The sequence below is a fragment of the Cyprinus carpio genome, chromosome A2 (assembly GCF_018340385.1).
Source record: "Cyprinus carpio isolate SPL01 chromosome A2, ASM1834038v1, whole genome shotgun sequence".
NCBI lineage: Eukaryota > Metazoa > Chordata > Actinopteri > Cypriniformes > Cyprinidae > Cyprinus > Cyprinus carpio.
The window spans coordinates 17,759,315-17,782,461 of NC_056573.1; the positions used below are offsets into that span (position 1 = coordinate 17,759,315).

Sequence of the window (23,147 nt, forward strand, 5' to 3'; positions counted from 1 at the left end):
TGGGAAAATGTTCAAATCCAGATGACGTGTTGTAATGTGTGAAGAATTCACATTTTCTCTGTTCATGTGCTGTCTAACACCCTATGACATAATTTTCAATTCTTTGGTATTTGTCTTTAACTCGTTCCCACTGGTGTAAGCGCAAACTCACAGTGGGACAGAATTGAGTCATTACTGACAGTCAGAGAGCAGTCAGACCTCTCACATTAAAACTGGCCACAGCATGGATGTCATATCCTTAATTTAATGACCACGGTTGCTACATGCTCATGTCAAACATCACTTCCTCAGACAGAGTGGTAATGAAACATGGATTTAAAATTTCTTTAGTTTTGGTGGTGTTCATTCAGTGACTTGTTATTACTAGGAAATCTTTTCTGTTTATATATGTCTGGGGAAACTAATAACATAACTGTTCTGTTATAGCTGATGTTCCTCCCACAGGCTTATTCAAGGGCTATTTGTGTTCTATGTAAATGCTGTTTGTGTGCTTTAAATGGGGGTTTGTATTGCATTAGGCAGCCTATTCTCTGCACTTTGGGTTTGTTGTTGCCTGGAGTTATCTAAGAGAGATTTTGGAAATATAAATGCACTTCCTCCAGTCGTTTACACAAAGCTCAGGGTTGGCGGGTGTGTAGGTAGCCCTGTCAGATTTGGCATCTGTTTGGGCCTGCTGGTTCAAAAAGTTCGCCTACATCCACAAAGCTTCTTACATCATGCCCCTCATATTGAAATTGAAAGGTATGGAACGGTTCTGCCATGGTGGATGAAAGTGAATGCTGTTGAATGTTTGTGAAGTTGCTGCTTAGATGTGTTTAATCTTGTAGAGGAAGCTGGGAGAGGCTGGGGAGGGGTGGGAGTGAATGGTGAGATTGTGTTAGCGGTGGACGGCTCAGGATGTGCTCCCCGCTGCGCCACCTCCCCTCCACCCAACGTGAGCCGTTCGTTCGTTCGTTGTAGCTGTCAGCAGACAGGGCCGGGACTATGATGTAAGCAGACCGTTCCGAAAATGACCTCAGTGGACTGGATTCCAAAATTCCAGTGCATTCATCGTGGCATTCCAGAGCTGAAATAGCTCAATAAGGATGCTGGCCGGCTTCTCTCCCACTCACTTCCCTTATGTATCTGTTAAGAGTAATGTTTTCCATGCCAACTTGTCTATTCATGGACTTGTTTTGGCCACGGCTGTTCTTTTCAGCGATTACAAAATATTTCCGTGTGGACATTCAATCAGAGAGCAGAGCTGCTAAGTTTTAGCAAGTTAGGCTGACATCAGTTTCCATGTGCTGCTGATCTGTATGTTCATGTTCGGGATGCACTGCTTTTAATTCTTATTTGATTGAAAATACAGTAACAGTAATAATGTGAATTTTTTTTTTTCAATTTAATATAACTGTTTTCTATTTATATATATTTTAAAATCACATGATGTCACATGATCTTTTAGAATGTCCAAAAAATGTGCTTATTGTGCTTAACTGTGATACATTTTTATTTTTTTAGGATTCTTTGATGAATAGAAAGTTCAGAAGAATAGCATTAATTTGAACTGGAAGACTTTTGTAACATTATAAATGACTACTGTCACTTTTGATGAATTTAATGCATCCTTGCTGAATAAATTTTGATACTTTTCGATAAATTAAACAGTTCTCTTATGTTGGCCAAGGGATGAATATTCGATTATTCGATATTTGAAAAATAAAAACACTTATCAAATTTAACCATGTGTTGCTTTGCTGGCCGTAAATGCAGGGAATCCTATGCACGCAAACTGAAAGTCAGTTATAACTAAATGTACTGGGTGGCGTTGATTATAATTGATCACAGAATGTCGTTGTCTGCCTCGTGAAGTTTGGAATTACTTTGATCAAAATGATCTTACAAAAGGAATTACTTTTGAACGAATAAATCAGTGAAGCTGAGTTATAATTTCACCACCACAATGAGAAAATCACATGAAATCCAGACACCACTGAGGAAAGTCCGCTGTCCATCACTGCATTCTCCGAGTGAGCAGAAATGATCTTGAGACATGTGCGTCATTTAAGTTTCCTCGAGGGAGAGTGGTTTAGGAACAGAATGTACAAAGCAATGTAAAAAAACTTTGCATATCATTATCTTTGTGTCCCTGGAACGTCTGTGTCGGCGTGCGTTCTTATTGTTATCAGACTAAGGTGCCAACTTTCACCCGAGCATGTGGATATTATTGTTTTTCTCAACATTATCATGTAAAACAATTTAAACACCGACTCGCGTGAATGCACGTTCTGTACTGTAATTGGCATGGTCTTTTTTTTTTTATGAGCCCAAATATTCAAATAGTATATTTTTGAAAAATGCCCATCCCTAACAACATGATTTCCCATATGCTGTGTGTCTATGGATCAGTAGAGCAGCAGCTATGTCTAATTTTGTTGTCTGAGTTTCTGCATCCAAGGTTCTGTCTAAAATTCAATTGCAAAGTCAGATTTAATTAGGTTTAAATGACTAAATCTGTCCTTGACTTGGCTTTCCATTAAACCCTGATTTTCAGTATATTAAGCACCTTATAGAAAAGGATTAGACCCTGTTTAATGTGGATTGTGGATGCTCAATTTGTCATTTACATAGACTCTCGTTTCTAAGCTTATTAAAGGTTTGCTGGAAACAGGGAAAATGAGGAGCTTATCTTATAGTACTTCTTCTAGGAACCAACTGGGATGATGACAGTTTTTCAGTGATTTCTGTCACAAAGAGTGATGAATTGAGTGGAACACATGCTGCCTAGTCAAGTTCGTCATCAAGCTTGATGCAGTGCCCAGGTACTCCACACCAGTGTGTTGGTGAGTTGCCTGTGGTGCTGAACGTTCAGTCTGAAAAGCCCCTTAATTGGAGAGTCCTGAATTGAGTTCACTGTAGTCACAAGAGTTTCACATGCTCGACTCTGATGCACCAGGCTGCCTGCTTTGCTTCCTTTCACAAGGCTGACTCAAAGGTGCCTTTGTCTCCTTAGATATTAGTTCTGGGCAGGTCATCTGAATAAATGTATGATTGAATGAATACTTTTTTAGGATTGATGCTTTAGTTTGTGCATGTTTTGAGCAGTAGAGTCCGGCGGTCTGGTGTTTTCCAGGAGACGAAGGCAGGTATCTGTCAGTTCTCCACCCTTTCCTTTCACTCATGGAGACTGAGTGGCTGGAAGACAATGTCCTGGGATTCCAGGCGTTACCTGAAAACACAGGAAGCCCCCTTTCCTGTTTTCCTCATTCTTGGATACATTTTTTTGCTCCTTCTCTTGCAATAGAACATGGTGGTGAAGAACAACATAATTTCATGTATTTTTGTATTACTACATGACTTTCTGGAATACTTGATACTTATGTGTCAATCACAGCATTCTGTGGTCAAAAATGTTTCTGTAACGACTGCTAGCTGTGGTAGTTTCATATCTTGTGCATCACTCTGTGGTCTCTTCTCACAAAATAAGGTCATTTCAGATATTCAATATTTCAATATTTCATGTTCATTTTTTATTTATTTGGTAAGTAGTCATGAATTAAGCAGGATAATGTACAGTAAGGTGGTCATTATCACAAAATGAACCCCTTGAATGATACAAAATCCCTGAATTTAGTTTAAAAGTTCAGCTTGTGTTCTCCCAGCTGAACATTAATTCCACGTGCAAGAGATCTCATGAAAGAATTCCTGTCACTCTGGGCTATCGATTAGTGTTACCCCCAACCCCCCCCCCGACCCAGGACTCATGGATTGTCAGAATTGATTGGCTTAATTGGTTTGATTGTGTTAACACCCCTAAGGTTAAACAACATCCTCTTGTTAACCAACTCATGTCTCTGCATAAGAAATGCACTGAGGATTTGGTGCCTTTGAATTTCTATGGTTGGAATGAGGCTCATCTGTGCCCATAAGTAGCCCAATCCAATTATAACATTCCTCAATTTGTATTTATCCAGTGTAGCTGTGCATTCGGTGATAATTCATTAGAAGTTGCTCAAGGTCGGGCTGTATCCTCTGAGCAGCATATTCTATTAATTAAATGCTCCCTTGCCCCGAGTTAATGTAACTCGTGTGTTTTATCACAGCCCTTGATGGATGTGATTCATTACATGTGAGCAGGTCGAATGCAAAATGCATCAATAAAGCATCCGCTCATCTGGAATCATCTGAGCCAAGCTGTCAAGAGAGAAGTATATCTTCTCTGGCTTGTATGGTACACCTGCCATTGATAAAGATGCGCATGGTTGGCAGATACAAGGAAGAAAATGAGCAAGAAATCCAAAGGGAAACAATAAGGGATGGAGAAACATGAGAAGGACGAGATGGTCTGATCAAAGATCCTTCAGGGTTTTTTTTAACATTCAGCACTGCTATAATTGATGACTGCTCATATTTGGTTGCTGCTTCCTCGTCGTAAAAGCCTGGATGGTAATTTTCCACCTGTCTGCTCTGATTCACCATGACCACTTTGAGCAAAAATGCCTGAATAAAAAGGATAATAAAAGCCATGCTGCAGTCGGACTTCCACAATCTCATGTTACTGGCAGAGACTCATGTGACGCCAAGGTTATTTGATATGCTCTCACAGGAACCAGAGTCCTCAGCGTTTAGTTTTCGCACACAACAACACCTTAACGTTAGTTTGTTCTAAAGCTTTTACCGTTTGGCTTTGTTGGTACACTTAAGACAACTGCATTTATTTAGGAAGGCTTGGTGTGTGTAAACATTGAACCTGAAGCAATTTCAACATCTTTGTTGCAATAAATTTGGAGCAGGTATTGTTGCGCTCCGGTGTACTCGGAGTTCAGTGAATGGTTTGCTCAGTCCACTAAGCACATATAACGCAATGTCTGTCATACACAATGCTTCACTTTAGCTGGCTTGTTTGAGGAAAGCATGAGGGACTGAATGACATCATTATACATAACAAGGCCCATCCCTTTAGCAGAGCTAGCGTTTGATTGGTTGACACCAGCGGTGCGTGTGTCCGTGTCTGCTCTCTTGCATGTCTTCCTCTGGAAGATGGACGGTTTGTAGGTGTAGCTGCTGTTTTGTAGAGGGCTTGATGACAGCAGTGGCATTATACCAAGCAATCCTTTTGACCTTTGTTGAATATTTCCTAGATTATCATTGCTGTAAAAAAAAATCCTACTACTGCAATGCATTAGTGAAAAATGTACAAAATGTACAAATATCATTTTTCACATTACAGTAAGAGAACGTGAACAGTTAGGAAGGAAATCAGATTTGGAGCAATAGGATACCAGCTTCCTAATGCAGTAAACAGCTGTCTGTCAAACAAAAGAAAAAGAGAAAATCTCTCACTGCTCTTGACTTTATAACCTTTAGCTCTATAATGGATCAGAGTATATTAAATTCATGTGGAGAATGTAGATTATGCAGTGGTTTAGTTTTAAATTTGATTATTCAGTTTCTATATTGTAGATCCGGACCAGAATATTTGATTATTCGAATATTCGTTCGGTGGGTTGGCATTCGATTTTCAATTTTGAGATTCGAATAATCTTTTTTTTGTTTGTTTGTTTATTTTTGAGCACCTGCCATCCCCCACAAAACGGTCTTCATTCGCGCTTGATTGTATGTTTTTTTTTTTTACTATCGGGTCGAACGGTTCTAAGGACTGTCAGGTATGGTTACAGTTGTATATCCGCTTGAGCCTGGTATGGCGATGCATGGTTACAAACCATTCTCGGCCTGGAATTCTAGGCACGGTTAGACAGCCATGCTGTTAGAGTGCATGTGCGTGACTCCGCCACTCTGTTGCCTGGCTACCAGTTTCTCCAAACAGCCAAGTAAACAGCTATGCTACATTCAATATAAAAAAAAAAAAGAAAAAAAATGTCTTGAGACAGTTTGGTCTGTGGACTTTGCGCTTATTGATATTATACCCGTCGTCGCCTTCTGTTTATTTTATTTTTCACGTAGAGAGTTGTCTTTTTTCTGTTATTGAACAAAGTAAATATCAGATGTAAAAAGGAGTCCCAAAAACAGAAATATCAGATCATCATCCATATCGCTGTTTAAATTACACTTGCGTTACCAAGGCAAGGACTGACGCATTTGTATTGAGCGCCACAGAGCAAAATTAAAACGTATTCACCACAGAAAAAAAAAAAAAAGTAACCGTGCTGACTGGCCCGGATCGGCACGGAATGGAATGGTTAAGCAAAGAGAGCTGCTTCCAGCTCGCGCTGTTCTTTAGTTATTAAAAGTTTATTCATTCAGCAACACACCCGCCACACGTGAAGTCGATTGGATGAACACTTCTCGACACAATAAAAAAAGCAAAAAGACAGACACACAGAGATTCCTGCCTTTATTAGAGAGAAGAATATGTTCAACCCCTCCCTCCAAAGCTTCGAATATTCGGTGTTGATTACTATCGAAGCTTCGAAGCTCAAAAAATTGTATTCGAATCAGCACTACTATATTGTTTCTTACTTGAATGCTACTGTTAAATGTATCTAATGTAGGCCTACCTGAAAATTAAAGCACTGTTTATTTCATTTGTATCATTGATAAATTTATAAATTAATTTATTGTATTTGTCCTATTGTTTATAGTTCTAATTTTTAATAAGAAATAAATTAAAATAACAAAAATAAGTAAGCATCCACCCCTAGTTTCAGGTATTTTAGTTTACTTGGATGTTCTTGATTTTAAGATTTAGGTTGATATAACTATATATTACCAAGTTGAGCAAAGAGTTTTTAAATAGTGGGCTTTATTATTATAATGATTTTTGTTTACGTTGATGTTAAAATGACATTTTCAGATGTGTGACATTGCTTTTTATGCAATGCTTTCTTTTCCACAAAAGAATGTGAAAAATATTTATACATTTATTTATATATATATATATATATATACATATATATATATATATATATATATATATATATATATATATATATATATATATATATATATATATATATATATATATATATATATATATATATATATATATGTATGTATGTATGTATATACAGGTTATGTTATTTTCTATATTGAATATCGGATTAACATTTTTCTTCAATATCACACAGACCTAGTTAATAAAATACTTTTTTTCATATAGTAGGCTAGGCTACATAATTGAAAAGTGTTAATAATAAAAATTGATGGTCTTAAAAATAGGCTTTATTTTCTGCATTATATATATAATGTGTAATTTATATTTATTTATATATATATATATATAATGTGTGTGTGTGTGTGTGTGCGTGTGTGTGTGTGTGTGTGTGTGTGTGTGTGTGTGCGTGTTTTTGTATGAGTGTGTGTGTGTCACTATGTGTGTGTGTGTGTGCGTGTGTGTTACCATTCAAATGTTTGGGGTTTCTGTTTTTGAAAGAAGTTGCACTATAGGCTGCTACTTCTTGTGTAAGCCTTTTTTTTATTCAGCCCATGTTATGCTCATTTTGCATATTTTTCGGCTGTTCAGTTCATAGTTAATATGAATTATTTTGGTGGTTGAGGAGGTTTTTTTAGGTTCAATTTTGGAACAATTTCGGTCCTTTTGTTTAGGTTGCCAGTTTGATTCAGTGTTAAATCTGGGTCGGAAAGCAAAAGCAGTTGAAAAGCACTGTTCCTTCACTTTAATAGTGAGCCATTACAGACATTATCTCTACTGTGGTGCCAGCAAATTCTGTCAGAAATGACGGTCAGGTCTTGCATTTGAATCTTGAAATTGCGTGTTTCAGCCTGACAGTTGTTATGGAATGTCTTGTTGATGTAGAGGTTTGTGTTGTGGGCTGTTTGCTCTGCAAATGACTGGTAAGAGCCACAGATCACACTTCACTGCTTAGCAATGCTGTGCAAACTGCCAAAAGAGAGCAGAGCACGAAAGGCCAAAGAAAATCAGACTTCCCTTAGTGTTTTCATGCACTTTGCAGTTTTGCAGACCCTACAGCCCCGTTCACACTGCCAGCTACAGAGCGACATAATCCTATGCATTTTCAATGAAGAGCTGGTGACTTCCGGCGACAAGAGTGACAGTGACCGTTGGTGACGGAATGTGGGCGTATCAGGCGATGCGAGTCAAGCGACAAAATTTGAGAATTCTTCAACTTTATGCATACAAGCAGCGAATTTTGCGAGCGACAACCAATAGGAGTGAAGAATCTGTCAGTGGCACTCACACGTCACCGTCTCGAGTGCACGCAAGACAGGACAGATTTCCTGAGCAATTCCACTGTTTTACCAAGCTAATGTACAGCTACAGTACCACAATTGAAAAAGCTCTACTTCATAAAAGATTTCAGATGCCTATCACTTAGTCTGAGATAAGCCCCATTGATGTGACGCCTTTGCATAAATAGACGTCTGCATCATTAAGACATTGGAGGTATGTGTACAGGGCATGTTTGTTTGTCGTTCAGTTTGCTATCAACATTATCTATTTGTGTACATTTTGTAAATGCATTGTCAGTCTTGTTTGTGCATGTGCATCACCGTGAAATGTCTTTCCAAGTTTTGTGGGCCATCTCATCTATTTTGCACAAGACCTTTAGTCTTGTGTTTCCACGCAGTCTGTTACGGTCTTATCAGGGCTTTGCAGTGAACGGCTTTAGAAAGTGGCTCCACTGGACTGGACACGAACAGTGAGGCAGGGCTCTTGTTCCTTATATCCTTTTCCCATCTTGAAGAGTCCTTTGAGGCACAAAGAATAGGACAGCAGTTCTGCTCCAAAAGAACTGCATCACTTGTCCTCTTAGTTCTCAAATGTGAAGGGCTATTCTTGATTAATGTCCCTGACAAATTCTGTAGTCCCATTTATCCATTTGTTAGTAATTGCCCTTTTTCAAGACAAGTAAAAGCTTTAAAAATCACAAGGGATTTTTATTTTGTCATAGAATAAAATGGAAAAATATATCTTGTTTTAACCAAAGACCTTATTTAATCAAAAACCCATTCTAAAAAAATAAAATAAATAACCCATAGGCTTCAGGACGATGGAAACAAAAGTGAAAAAATGCTAACTCGTTTCCGGATTTTGGCTAACAAAAGTATGTTATTCCTGCAGCATCCTATTTGCTCAGCCTCATGTTGTTCCAAGCTTGTATGAATGCCAAAAAAAAAAAAATATTTTAAAGAGATTGGGGTCCATTAACTTTCATTGTATGGACAAAAACACTAAGACATGTTTCAAAACACCTCACAGAAGAAATTCAAACAAGTTTGGAAATACACAAGGGAGAGTAATTTATGACAGGTTTCATTTTTGGGTAAACTAACCCTTTTACATGTCCTCATGCTCTGTAATCACATGAGGGTCGTTTTTTATGACTTGCTTCAAGTGTTTGGGGTTCCAGGTCGAAGCAAATAATTCTTCAATTCCCCACTTTTAACATTGTTTGAAAGCAACGTTATGTTCAGGCTGTTGCTGATGCCTCACCCCCTGTGGGCCTGCTGTATGGAGGAGATGGAAAGTTTTTGTCAGCGTCCACATTGGAGTGATGACTGGGGGAGGCAGGATTTCCCCTACTTAAGAGCCAAAGCAAGAGCACTAACCTATGTGTGGGTTAAAAATACACACTCCTGTGTTTCTGGGGGTCTGTCCTTGCTGAGAGAAAAAAAATGCATGGAAGAATTCATCTGTGTGTTTTCTGTACTAATGGGATGTTGTCAGGAACTCGGGCTGGACGTTCCATCAGATATTCACAATATAATTATGCAACAGTTAGAAGCATCATGAATATCATTATTATTTTACAATGCTTTTTCATGCAAAATTTGTATTCATTTCTAATTCTTATTTTAAACTTCCAAGTGAATAAATGTTTTATACATTTTATAAATTCATTAGTAGTAGTAGTAGTAGTAGCTAGATTACCTCTTAGATCAAGCTCTTGTTTTCATGACTTCAGGCTTTCATAATATGATTCATGATTTTTGTTATCAATACCATCAGTAACCTTCAAATGTAACAGTTTATTCTAATTGCTGGTGTAACTTTCATGTGCTGTGGATGTGCATGTTGTTATTTTTTTAATTGGCCTTTTGCCCCCTCTGCCCTCTCGCGATACTCTTCTGACAGATTTGTAGGGCCTTATGCTATTTTTAGGAGAGAGGTCTGCATGCATGCCCTGTCCCTCCTGGTTTCCTCCTGCACTAAATAGTAGAGCTAAAAAAAATCACTCCAACAAAGTGGAGGTAGGTGTAGAAGGGGGCCTTGTGTCTTTACTTCCTGTGGTCAGAAGTATAGACAATGTGTCCTCCTTTGCTGCAGAGGTTGATAGGATTTTTTTTTGTTTTAGGTGATGGCTGATCACAGATTTTAAAGAGAGAGACGAGAGTACAACAAGCTTTGAGCAATCTCAACAAATGTTATCAGTGCATTAGCACTTCTTTTAAGAAGTCATAATGGCCTGAATGTCGAACCTTATTTGCTTTGTAGATTAATTACGCAAACACTGAAAGGAAACATGACCTTTGCTCTTTTTCAGATCAGATTGTGGCATTGATAATGGAGTTTATCTGAATCTCACACTTGTAGTGGTGGAGAGGGAGACTGGTGTTTAATGATTGCTTTCATGCGCTGCCTCCAGGCACAGAGCTTGTTTGATGGCTGTAACAGGGTGCTAATTGCTGCTGTCCATACTGGACTCTCACAGAGCGTCAAAAGGCAGGAAATTGCTTCACCATTTTCAAAACAGCATAATAATAAAAGCTCATGGATGTCGGATGTAGTGTGAACGCTACTTTATCTCAGCGCTCTTTCGCTTAACTGCGTTTAATGCTTTGCCTTGTAAAAAAAAAGACTTTTATGGATGACCTGCATCAACCAGATGAATGATGTGAAGTTCAATGGCACACAGATGTTGTCAAGTTACACGTCTGTTCTCCACCTGATATTTTCTCATGCGGCATTTGCACCATGTTAAAAATACTTTTCTTTTATATGTGGTACAGTTTGCAGGGAATTTGGATAGATGGAGTTTTTCAGTGGCCGATAGTGATCTTTGAGGTGAGAGTGGCAAATATAATAGATAATAATCACCTGCATTACCTTGACTGAATTCAGTTATTATTATCTTTAAAACTTTTAAGCCTAAACTTAAAGGTGGCCATAATTTTTTGTATCCACGTAATAATCATTTTGTATCCACGCTTTGTGGTTTGCACATTGTTATTTGAGTTGGTTGAAGATCGCTTTAATAAATAGATTTGTCTTGTTTAATTAATTAATAGTTATTATTCAATAGTTCCTATGCAATTCTCATCCATCTCATCCATATTTTTGATGACTTTACTATTATTCTTATTGTGTTATTACTGAAGAAGTAGTAGTAAAGAATCAGTTGATGTATCCAAACTTTAAACTATAGTTTAAAGTTTGGATACATCAACTGATTCTTTACTACTACTTCTTCAGTAATAACACAATAAGAATCTTATACCAAATATCATGTTATACCAATATATTTGTCTGTGATATAGAAAACATGCTTAATTTTCTTTGTCTCTGTGCTTTTCATAAATCTGTATGCCTAGATCTATTTGTAAATCTGTATGTCATGGTTTATTCATAATCTGCAGAAGTGTCAATAATGCACTGGGTAAATCTCAGCAGAGATTGTCGACTTTAATATTCACAACTTTGACCTTCTGTACTAAATCTGTTGCTCTGGAAATGTACTGCCCAATCCCAAAATCTGGCGTTTGACAGGGAGTCCTGCTGACCCACTGTGTGTTTCTTTTAAACCTCACACAAGGAAAAACTGTTTAGTGGCTTGCTTATTTAAATGTACAGTATGGGAATGAAAACCTGTTAATGTTTCTGATTCGCTTTAGAACCCTTGTTGCACTGAAAACTATTTTGGTTATCAGCATTGAAAGGATCAGACTCGGAAGGAATTTTTTTCTTTAACTTTCTCATTGGTTCATTGGTTGCTCTTGAGTTCATTGGGCTTTTGCACAGATGTGGGTATACTGATGTGGCACCGGCATGCTATTGACCACAAATGTTAAAAAAGGATATTATTATCAAACTCTTCTTGTAATCAAGATCAAACTTACATCCATTGTAACCATGTCTCCTTTTGTACAATACTTTTGATCTTCATTCCATCAAATTGCTGTTGTACTGATATCACGGCTGTGATTCATCATGAACATAGACAAGAGTGTTGTGCTGTGATGGCAGGACTGTTTCCCATGGACCACGTCCCCTTCCTCCTGGTGCTTAAACCTCCCCCTCCTCAAATGAAACACGTGCACTCAAACTCAGAGTTAAATTTATTTACCTAAAAAAGACAATGAGAACAATTAAATAAAAGACAAGCAATATCACAAACAACAAGTTACAAATGAAATTAACAGTACTTTAAGTTTTTCAGGTAGGTCTAACAGTAATAGGCATATTTCAGTACAGAATTACTAAAGAAACTGAATAATCCATTCAACTGTAAAATAACACTGGATAGTCTTCACTGTATAAATAAACCGTAATGACACAGACAACAGCAGGTTTATTTAGGCTGCTCTCTCTTTAGGACCTTGTGCACGGATCTGATATCCTGTTACATGTGTGTTTTGCTTCTCAATGGATTACATTCACTTAATACCCTATATACCAGCTGTGTTTATGGGAATACTCGCAGAGACAGGTATTTTGACATAATTTTGTATGTATTTGGCCATTTGCACACAAGGCGCAAAACAACTTAATTCTGTCTTTGCGCACTGTTTCAGAGGCGGCTTTATGTGTGTGCGTTTTTGGTGTAGCCGCACTGAAAACAGCACACGAGTACTTTATTTGGGTTCAATTTCACATCTTTTTGCACTTGAATAGCTTAAAGTTGCTTGAATGTTTAAATTGGCAAGACTTAAAAGCACTTACAAATGATACACTCCGTCATTTGTCATCGCGTTATAAGTGCGGAACCTGTGGGAATGAGTAGAAGTGTACGCAATCCCATGCCAAAATTCAAGCCCTGCTCCGTCTCCTCCACTAATTCCTGTGTATTATGCGAGTGGCGTCACTGTGATGTCAGTGAGAAACTGCAGCCGTGGCGGGGATGATTTTTGGTGTGGCGGCCCACCTCGGTAGAATGTAGCTGAAACAATGAGAGAAATTATAAAAATCTCTATGCTGGTATACTAAATATCACTTCTAATATCATACCAATCAGAACTAACTGTTTTGTTATCCAAAATATGAAACTTCCATATTTGTTCTGTTTTTCAGATAAGTTTTTTTCCCTCTATTGCATAACAGTTTGCAGGGAAATCCCTAGAAGTTACTCTTCAGTTTCTGTCTTATTCAGTAAAGGCATTTCTGTTTTCTTTGCAAGTTACATTTACTATTATTTTTAAAATGGTTATTTTCATCACTAACATGGATTTATAGTTGGAGCTCTACAGAAGCCGTAGGAGGGCTTTTTTCTCTCTTCTGATTTTACTTACATGAAATGGTCGGTGTTGTGCTAACCACAGAGTGGGGCCACTAAATGGGCAGCACATGCGCTGATTGGTTAGTGAGGTAAAGTGTTTCTACGCACACATATATCTGACACTTATTTCCTCCCAGAAAGCCTAGCAGCAACCTAGAATCCAGGAAGTGGTGGCTCACCAGTGGATGTCTTGCTCTCTCACTGAGAGACATTTGCTCAGCATGTTTCTTCACGGAGATCTCCGGGACGGTGTTATCCGCTATGTCAGGCATCAAATTTAGAGGATTATGTTCGGATAACTCCGTTAGATCCAGCCTAGCTCATCGAGATGAGACTATGATGCAATTGTTAGCATTTGAAACTGACTGAAATTGATTTTTGGCTTCATGCTTCTTGATATTTTTAAGCTTTTTTTAGCTTTTTTATCCTCATCAACCATGAGTTTACAACGAAAGGCCACACTGGAGGAGCAAATAGGGTCAAACAGGAATCCATCACGCTGTTCGTCTGGCAGGGAGAGCGTTCGTCACTGGCGTCTCCTCAGCAGGCCTTGGCTAAAGGACCGTTCAGTTTCAGTCCCCGAGGAGCCATTGGACACACATGACAGAAGGAACCTGGCTGGATGGAACATGCGCACACAGAGCTTGACATGGTCCAGAAGCAGCAGCAGTACGCATCCGTCCAATCCTCCTATCTCCAGGGTCCACAGTCTCCCGGACCCTCAGAGGGTCACCAGCCGCGGTGTTCTCCTGGAGCATGCTAATCTTCAGAGGGACTGGTTATCTCGCAGCTCAAACCCTTTTTTAAGATCTACATCTGAACTGGGGAGCGAAATACGTACTGAGACTCCACCGCTTAGACGGGGACTGAGCTCTCAAACGTTTTCAGGGATTCTGCTGTCCATGTCAAGACGAATTAGCCAAATTTTAAATACCTCTCCTGAGCCGGCTGTTGGAGAACTTTCAGAACACGGTAGGAAGCTTGATTAATGTTTGAAAGCACATCACATCAGGGAGGCATCCGCTCTACCATTTAGTCTAGATTATGTTTGAAAACTTGAGTATTTCTTTTGATATTAGGTTTTGATATTATGCACCGCATAAGTGCTCTCATTTGATGGTTTAGGCTATCTGAAGTGGATGGTTCACAAAAATGTAAATTCTGTCATTGTTTACTTACCCTTATATTGTTCCAAACTGTATGACTGACTTTCTTATGCGGAACGCAAAACATGATATTTTGAAGAATGATTGCAACAAAACCGTTTTGTCTACCATTTTGTATGGGCAATAAAAAAACACTGAGACATTTCTCAAAACATCTCCTTTTTTGTTCCACAGAAGAAAGAAAGTCATAGAGGTTTGGAATGACATGAGAAGTAGGGCTAGCACTGCAAAGGTGGCACAGAAGTTTTTTCTGAAAAGTGCTTCTTTAGACAGATAATTTAATGCTGCTCAGAGATTGTCTTAAATGCAGTTACAGCTGTATACTTTGATTCCTAGTTGCTGAGGTGGGTCTGAGCAGGCATTATTTAGTCTGGCTTTGATGTAGCATTGCTTCTTTACACTGAATTTTGAGCAGGCACAGAGCAGCTTTAATTCAGCTGTGTAAAGGTGCCTTAGGGTGAGTAAATGATGATAGAATTTAAATTTTTGTTTATCCCTTTATGTGCCGCCTCCCTACTGATTTGTTTAAAATTTGGTTCAGTCGTTGGGTAGGTTAAGCACTGACTTTGTCAGATATGTAGCTGCCATCCCATGTACTATAATAATACAACACAATGAGGCGTTCATGGGTTTATAAGCCAGTCATAATGAGTCACGTATACATCAGTGAATGTGATATTACACTTACTTTTTGAGTAACATGACTATTTATCTTTCATCCTGTGGATTTTGATTCCTAAAAGTGATATGAAAGTTATTTAGCTTTTTTTGTGTTTTCCCAGTGTAGATGTTTCTTATAAGAAAGTGGTTTGAATCTAATCTCATTGTGTACCAGAAAATGCAAAATTGAAGCACGAGCAGTAAATATGGTGGGAATACATCTTCAAGCTTTCCACATCTACATTAGGATCAATTGTTCTTTAGAAATTTTTAACTGAGAAGAACCGTTACATGAAAAAAACATATTTCTAAACACATTTTACACAGCGTATTTTATTCAAATTTTCTGTGTACAACATTTTTTAATGAGGAGAAAAAATAGTGAGTGCACTTTGAAAATGATCAAATTGCAAGCATTGTTATTGCCAACCTCTCCATTGACTCCATTAGCATTTGCAGGTAAAATGGAAATTCACTGAACACTGCGTCTCACTATCTGAGTAATCACCTTTTCCTCTTTTAGATTCACTTCCCCTTTTCCGTTTTCCAACTTATCGCTGAACACTTCCTTCACCATTTGCAAAAATGCTAATTTGCTAGCATGGAAAGGCATGTGCCTAAATCTGACAGAGCAGTAAACTGAGCAAAAGTGTTTCCTTTGAGCTTGCAGCTTCACACTTGCTCTAATAAAGTAATTATTGCTTTCGAATCCTCTGGGTTCAACACTATTCAAGCAAGTTTCGAAGTGTGAATGCAGATCCCTGGGTTGGCTTAGAGTTTGTGTCAACAAACCTCGGGGTGACAGCAGGAGTTTGACCCCCCTCCAAAAAGTCCAACTTTTTCCTCCATTCCTTTAGAAATGTAGGAGGCAGCTCACTCACCTCTTTTTGTATGCTAATACATGTAACTGCCAGGGTACAAAGACCGTGGGCTCGCCACCTTTTAGCCTTATTACCCTTTGAAAAGCTTGGGGCAAAGGTGGTCTGCAGAAGTCATGAGAAAGCACCCTGTGGAATTGATTTTTGAAAGGAGAGAGAGGCTGAACTGTACCTATAATACAGCCAATTTCCGTGTTAAATCAGAATGTAAAAAGTACTATTTAGATTTTTCTGACACATTAGTAAGCACAGTTTCCTCATTTAGGTCATCTCGTCATGGGCTGGTTGCTCCAGGAATGCCCCAGCCTGACAGAAACACAGTGGGTGGGGAGAGCAGCTAGTCTTAGACCTGCGGCTGAAAATGGGGCACTCCTGAATTTGCAGTCCCAGTGTCATGCCTGAGATAGCTTTCTGTCGTGCAGATATTCCCTCAAGAGTTGGCACACAAACCTTTGCCATTCCTCCTTAACAGCAAGAGTGAGCAGGAACTGTATAGACACTTAATCCATTAGGATGGAAATGCTGCCAATGACGAATCAACTGGCTTGAATATAGACAGAGACTGTCTATATATATAAAATTATTATTTTATTTTTTTCACTGAGTCTCCTGAACAATGCCAGGATAATACTAATAATAATTGCCTTGATGATGATGATTGTTGTTAAGCATTTTTAATGCATATGTATTTACTTATGTCAAATTAAATGTTGTTAAAACCATGTGGATTTAGGTTTGAAGCACATAGACAGGAGGTGAGTTTATGCAGAGTGGGGGATATAAGGAAAGACATGCAAATGTTTCAGGCATGCTGACGTCAGCCTATTTAAATATGTAAGTCAGTCTCTCAGGGGAGGATTGTAGTACTTGTGACTTGAACAAAAGAGCATGCGCTCAGTGCCCTGCGTATTGCACGGTCCCATCTGTAACAATGGAGGAAAGGAATACCAGCATTGCAAATTATTTAACATGGTCAGGTGTCAGACTGTGAGAAATGCATGACCTCCTCATGCGACAAATAATGTTTGACGAGTAAAAAATCACATAGCTGTGGCAAATGTGCTAATTGCACAGAAATTTAAAGAAGTGAAATTGATTTTCCTCACCACTGTTTTTTTTTGTTTGTTTGTTTTGTTTTTTTGCAGAGTCAGTCCTGATAAATGTCAAATTAAACATTGACTGAATTACACAATCATGCAAGTGATCAAATACAAATGAAGTCAAAATTTTATTACATTCAGTTTATTGGGTCTAGTGTCCTACCAGTGCCTGTAACTCTCCTCTTGACAGTACGCATGTGTTTAGAGGGGCTCAGCTGGGCAGAGGGCATGTTTTTCTGAGCAGTGTGGGGTTTAAGCTTCTACAGGGAGTCACAACTGACTGAATAAATCCAGCGTTTGTGATTTTAGGAGGAAGATGTTTGAGCATGCAGATTAAAGGGTAAAGGGACAATGGTGTGTCGTCTCAGAGCTGGTTGGCTAGAGTGGCACAACGGTAAAAGGCTTGTGATGCTGATGTTGTGAATTATGAATGACTCAAAGCACTCTCCTGTCACTGCGATGGCACAAATCCAAGTCAATTCTTCTGTTCACTAGCATTTTGTGCAATTTTGCTTTAGGGAAATGACCCAAAAGGGCACCTTTTATATTTCTAAACATAATTAATGCTCATTTAAAGAGAAGGTGAATCCATTTAACAGCAGCTGTTTTTAGGTGAGTTTGACTCTAGTATGGCCTAGATTTCTAATCATATGAATGCTTACATTTTTGGTAAATGTATATATAGTAAATTTAAGGTGAGTGGTCAGTGTTAAGTAAATTTTTCTATCACATTATTGAAATGTACCGTATTCAAATGTTTAAACATTGACATTAATGGAATATTTCACCCAAAAATGAAAATTTGCTGAAAATGTATTCACGCTCAGGCCAGCCAAGATGTAAATGAACAAATTTGGATAAATTTAGCATTGGACAAGAGTCCAAACAGCTGAGAAATTACTATTGTGATTATTGTACTGTACTGATTGTTGTGGATTATTGTGATGATTTTATCAGCCGTTTCAACTCTTATTATGATGGCACCTATTCACTGCAGAGGATTCATAGGTAAGCAAAGCATGGATATAATGCTAAATTCCTCAAAATCTGAAGAACACTTCTTAAACCTAAAATGATTTTTGTAAATCCAGTGGTCAGATGCTGTGTGGCCACCTGACTAGTGACCAGTATTTGTGTAAAGGTCCACAAAACTGGAACACTTTCTGACTGTGTATATAAGCGGTAGGCTATTTTAGAAAGGAACATTTAAAAGAGGAATTGGGGAGAATCAGTGAATTTTGAATACAATATTCCTATTATGTGAATATTATGTTGTCATGTACTAATCAATAAAAAAGTAACTGTCTGATTACGAGTATTTTAAAATGTAATTTATTCTAATTACAAGTACATGATTTTTGGAATCTGATTACGTAATCCAGATTACATGTAAACAGACACTACCCAGCTCTGCCAATAGGTCATGCATCCCTGCTTGTAAAGGCAGACACTGAGCAGTGTCTAAGTCCCAAAGTGTTTATATTTCTCTGTGGTGGTGTGTCTGGCCTTGTATGTTCTGAGGTCATCACGGGTCAAAGGACAGCACTGCCCCACCTCGCCCTGCAGTCAACAGCTGTTCATCCCAGGCCAGACCAGCCCCTGTTAGATTACTGATTAAACCCGTCCCAGCACATCACATCCTGCTTAACCAACTGTGTCAAAAAAAAGTCACAACTTCCCCTAAGCATCCCCACTTTGTTCCTCCAGCTGGAAGCTCCACAAACGCATCCTCACAGAGCTGCAATCATACCCCAATCTGTTAATTGCAGTCATTTCCTCTCTCTGTGGACCCAACTCCCTCAAACTCCCCAGACACCAATTAAAGCTGCTAATTTGAAGGGCTTATGAATTGCCATCCCAGAGTGAGATGGCTATGGATGCATCTGTAGCGGGTTTATGCTGAATCTCTTATTATGATCTGCAAGAATTTGAGACCTGCACTTTGCCCTGCTTTTAACTCACAAAAAAGTATCATGGAATTGCTGCTTTGGACACATACAGTTCCAATGTAATGGCATTTGTTTTTGGACATATGCCTTGTGAATGCACAGTTGAATTGTGTATATTGTCTGTTTTACACTGACTTCATATGTGGCTCATCCAGTCAGAGTTCTAGGTTTATATTTTTGATTTCTATTTATATAAGTCTATTTATTAAGTTTATTGAAGTAAATGATTCACTGGATTTAACAAAAAATATCCATTGTTATATATATATATATATATATATATATATATATATATATATATATATATATATATGTGTGTGTGTGTATATGTGTATATATATATATATATATATGTGTATATGTTACAAATGGCTACGTCCAATTTTACATCAAAAAATTAGGAATAGGTTGGGTTTTTTTTTCATTAGTTATGTGTATTTTTATATTAAATTTTTATTTGTGTATATTTGTGTGTGTGTGTGTGTGTGCACAAGATTTTTGTCATACCACTCACTGCTGTATAATGTATAGGATGAGGAGTAGTGCTAGTCAGAAACTGAACATGTTATTTCTTTTTCGTTGGTGTCGTTAGTCTGTGGTAACAGTGGTAAAACATTTGCTCTCTCACGGTTTCATATGGGCTATTTATGTAACACGAGAGGAGCCGTCATTATAATACCCGCCTCTTTACCACACCACACCACCCCATTCTCTCTCCCCCCCCTCTCTCTTTCCCTGTGCTGACTCTAATGTTCTTCCACATGAATTGACAACCTGCTATGGCCACGCCCCTTCCTCTGTGCTCAGCCATTGTTATTGGACGGGCTGTTTGTGTTTAAGGGTTGTTGTGGAGACCAGGTGGTTGGGCACTGTCTAGGTTGGCCCATGAGGGGGCAGGAGGGTGATGCTCCGCAGCCTCCGTGGCTGAGTGACACAAAGCATCTTCTGTTCTCCTTTGCAATCTGTTTGTGTGTCAGGGTGTGCGCACACCTGGCAGGCACTGTGGGAATTTGGCATTAGGACATATATGAAACTAATGAAAGTCCAACGTAACGAAAAGACTCATTTAGGTGAAAGATCCCTGTATAATCAGCCAATTCATGAATATAAACTGTGCAATAGACTGCATGTTTAAGTATCTGCTTAATAGTGATGTAATCTAATACTTATAAAGTGCTTTGAATGTAGTGTTGGAATCAATACCCCTCTTATACAGAACCAGTTCCTTTAAACAAAACAAGGACAATCGATTTTCTAATGAGCAGCATTAGAATAAGAAATTGTTTTTTCTGAGCTTGCGGTATGTCTTTGATAGAAAAAAAAAATCAATGCTGAGTGAAAGGCAATAAAAAGAGACATTAAACATACTGGGACCAGTGTAGGGCAGTTGGTGAACAAATGACTCTGTGGTTCTTTTTAATGAATCAGCCTCAAACTAAGGGTTTTCCATTTGAATCAACCAAACAACTCACTCACACAGTGAATCACCGTTAGTAGTTTTTGATTTTTCGCACATAATTTATTATCTTCTCCTTTATTTTTCACCAACAACTTTTTCTTTACCAAAAACAACTGAGACTTTAAATAAGTCTAATTAGACTTTTAATTAGTTTTTGTATTACATTGCATAGTTTAAGAAACACTATAGTGTTAAAAAGTTTGGGGTCAGGAAGATATTTTTTGTTAAATATTTTTGAAAGAAGCCTCTTATGCTCAAGGCTGCATTTGTTTGATCAAATGCAGTAGAAAAAAAAACTCTTTTGAACAGCAGTCTGCATATTCAGAGTTTTATGTAAATAAACAGTGCGTCAATATTTATTATTCTGTTATTTATTTTTTTATTTTATTTTATTTAGTATATAGTTAGAGCAGAATATGGTGCCATGTAAAAAGACGCTAGACCATCAACATCCGTATTTTAGTTCTGCTGCAACTGATGCTTCCCTGTTTCAGCACTTCATTGCACTTCTGCTTTCCTCATATATGAACCACTATGAACCATTTTTATAGTGCGGTTTGTCACGAGAAAATATAAGAGAAGTAATGTTGTCCCATTTGTGTTCAAACAATCAAAGTGGCTTGTAATGTGTTTTGTGAATCCAACCCTCTACGGACACCTTGGCAATTGAATCACCATTGGCTAGTAAATTTTTTAGTTTACTCACCAGATTGATATATATATATATATGTATGTAAAATGGCACAGTTTTTTAAATATCTGAAAGTACACTCTTAACATCAGTCAGTCAAACATTATAATAATCAAGTATTATTTAATAATAGCACTTTAATTAGAAATAAATTTGATAACCATGTTTGAATGCATTTTATTCATTTTAACTGAACATTTTAACTGGACTGGTGGTGGTGCTTTTTTGGTCATTCAGTGTTTCTGTTAAAAAATATGGGAACAAATTTAAGGATTACAAATGATTAATGAGCTGCTGGATTCATGAATATTAATCAGGCTGTGTGCATTCGCTCAAACTGATTTGCTGAAATCAAAACAGGGACAATAATAGGTGAGTGTCAGCCAATGAGATTGCCGTTTGAGCATTAGCTCCACCCACTACCGGAAAACCCGGCAGTTCTTAAAAGCTGAAGAATTCCAAAGGAACAATACAACAAAAAATATCATACAACAAATAGTGTCAATTTTACATGTGGCGCATCAATTCTCTCTCTCTCTCTCTCTCTCTCTCTCTCTCTCTCTCTCTCTCTCTCTGCATGTGTGTGTGTGACAAAGCAACAGCGAGTCATGTACCTTCACACTAGAGTTTACAGTACGTCAAATACAGGTGCGTTGCACATCCATTCAGATGAACTGAAAAACAGCACAGATCTCTTAATGGAAGAGTGAAACTCTGAAGCGTTCAGTCAGTGTGTTTGGCGAGTGAAAATATATGTGCTATACTTATACTTAGCCTCCAACTCACACACTGGTGAGTAAAATCTGAGAATTTATTAGCCATTGGCTTATATGAGACATCATTATTTAGTTGCCCAGAGTGAAGATTTAGTCGCATATGCGAGTGATTTACTTGCAATGTAGGGGGTTGGAATTACTCAACAGTATGAACCATGTTTGTGACCTAAAACAATGGGGTGTGTGTGTATATATAATGTAACTGACACTACCTATTTAGCTTAATTTAGTCCTAGTGTTTAATTAACATCTATTATCAATCATAAATAAAAAACACAAACTGCAACATTTAAATGAATAGTTCTCTAAAATTAACCTTTTTCAATCCATCTCAGTGTCCCATATTTAATTAAAGAGCTACAGTGTAGAGCAAAATTTTCAATAAAAAATTACCTAAAATTTGGTCTATATATCATTCTAACCTAATGTTTGACTTCAGATGACTTGGGATATAGCAGTAAGTGTAGGTAAGCAAGTAGTATGGGCCAGTTTTATTGTGCCTTTTTTGGCATTTTGGAGCTTGAAGGGTTAGTTCACCCAAAAATGAAAATTAGCCTGTTTTACTCCCCCTCAAAGCATCCTAGGTGCATGTGGCTTTCTTCTCTCAGATGAATCCAATCGGAATTATATTAAAAATTGTCTTGGCCCCTCCAAGCCTTTCAATGGGGGTAAGTGGTTGTTGGTTGTCAACAGCCCAAAAGACATGAAATAAAGTGCACGCATCTGTAATAAAACGTCCCTCACACGGCTCCGGGGGTGAGTAAAGGCCTCCTGTAGCGAATCCATGTGTTTTTGTAAGATAAATATCAATATTTCAAACGTAATAAAAACTTTTTTTCTCACTTCCACTGACTGTCATACATGGAAGCCGTTCAGGGATAATTTAAATTTTTGGGTGAACTAACCCTTTAATGGCACACATTCCCATTTGCATTTATTCATATGGCATTGAACAGTTCTTCAGAAATGTACCTTTATTGTTCCACCAAAGAATGAAAGTCATGGGTTTTGCCGCAGTCATTCTTTTTTGCCGAAAGAAATTGCAAGGAG

The 23,147-nt window shown here is 38.0% G+C and overlaps 1 protein-coding gene across 4 annotated transcripts in view; it reads left to right on the forward strand.

Annotated features, from left to right (window-relative positions):
- Positions 1-23,147, forward strand: part of LOC109059013 (ras GTPase-activating protein nGAP-like) — a 67,885-nt gene that overhangs the window by 3,449 nt on the left and 41,289 nt on the right. Inside the window, exon 1 of one of the 4 annotated variants that reach the window (XM_042776084.1) lies at positions 13,173-14,390. The exons of 1 other annotated variant lie outside the window; for it this stretch is intronic. In XM_042776084.1, coding sequence (XP_042632018.1) covers positions 13,805-14,390 — 586 coding nt within the window. In that variant the 5' untranslated portion in view covers positions 13,173-13,804. Of the gene's footprint in view, positions 1-13,172; positions 14,391-23,147 lie in introns of those variants that run through there. 2 more of the 4 variants (XM_042776077.1, XM_042776068.1) reach the window with 2 other exon arrangements.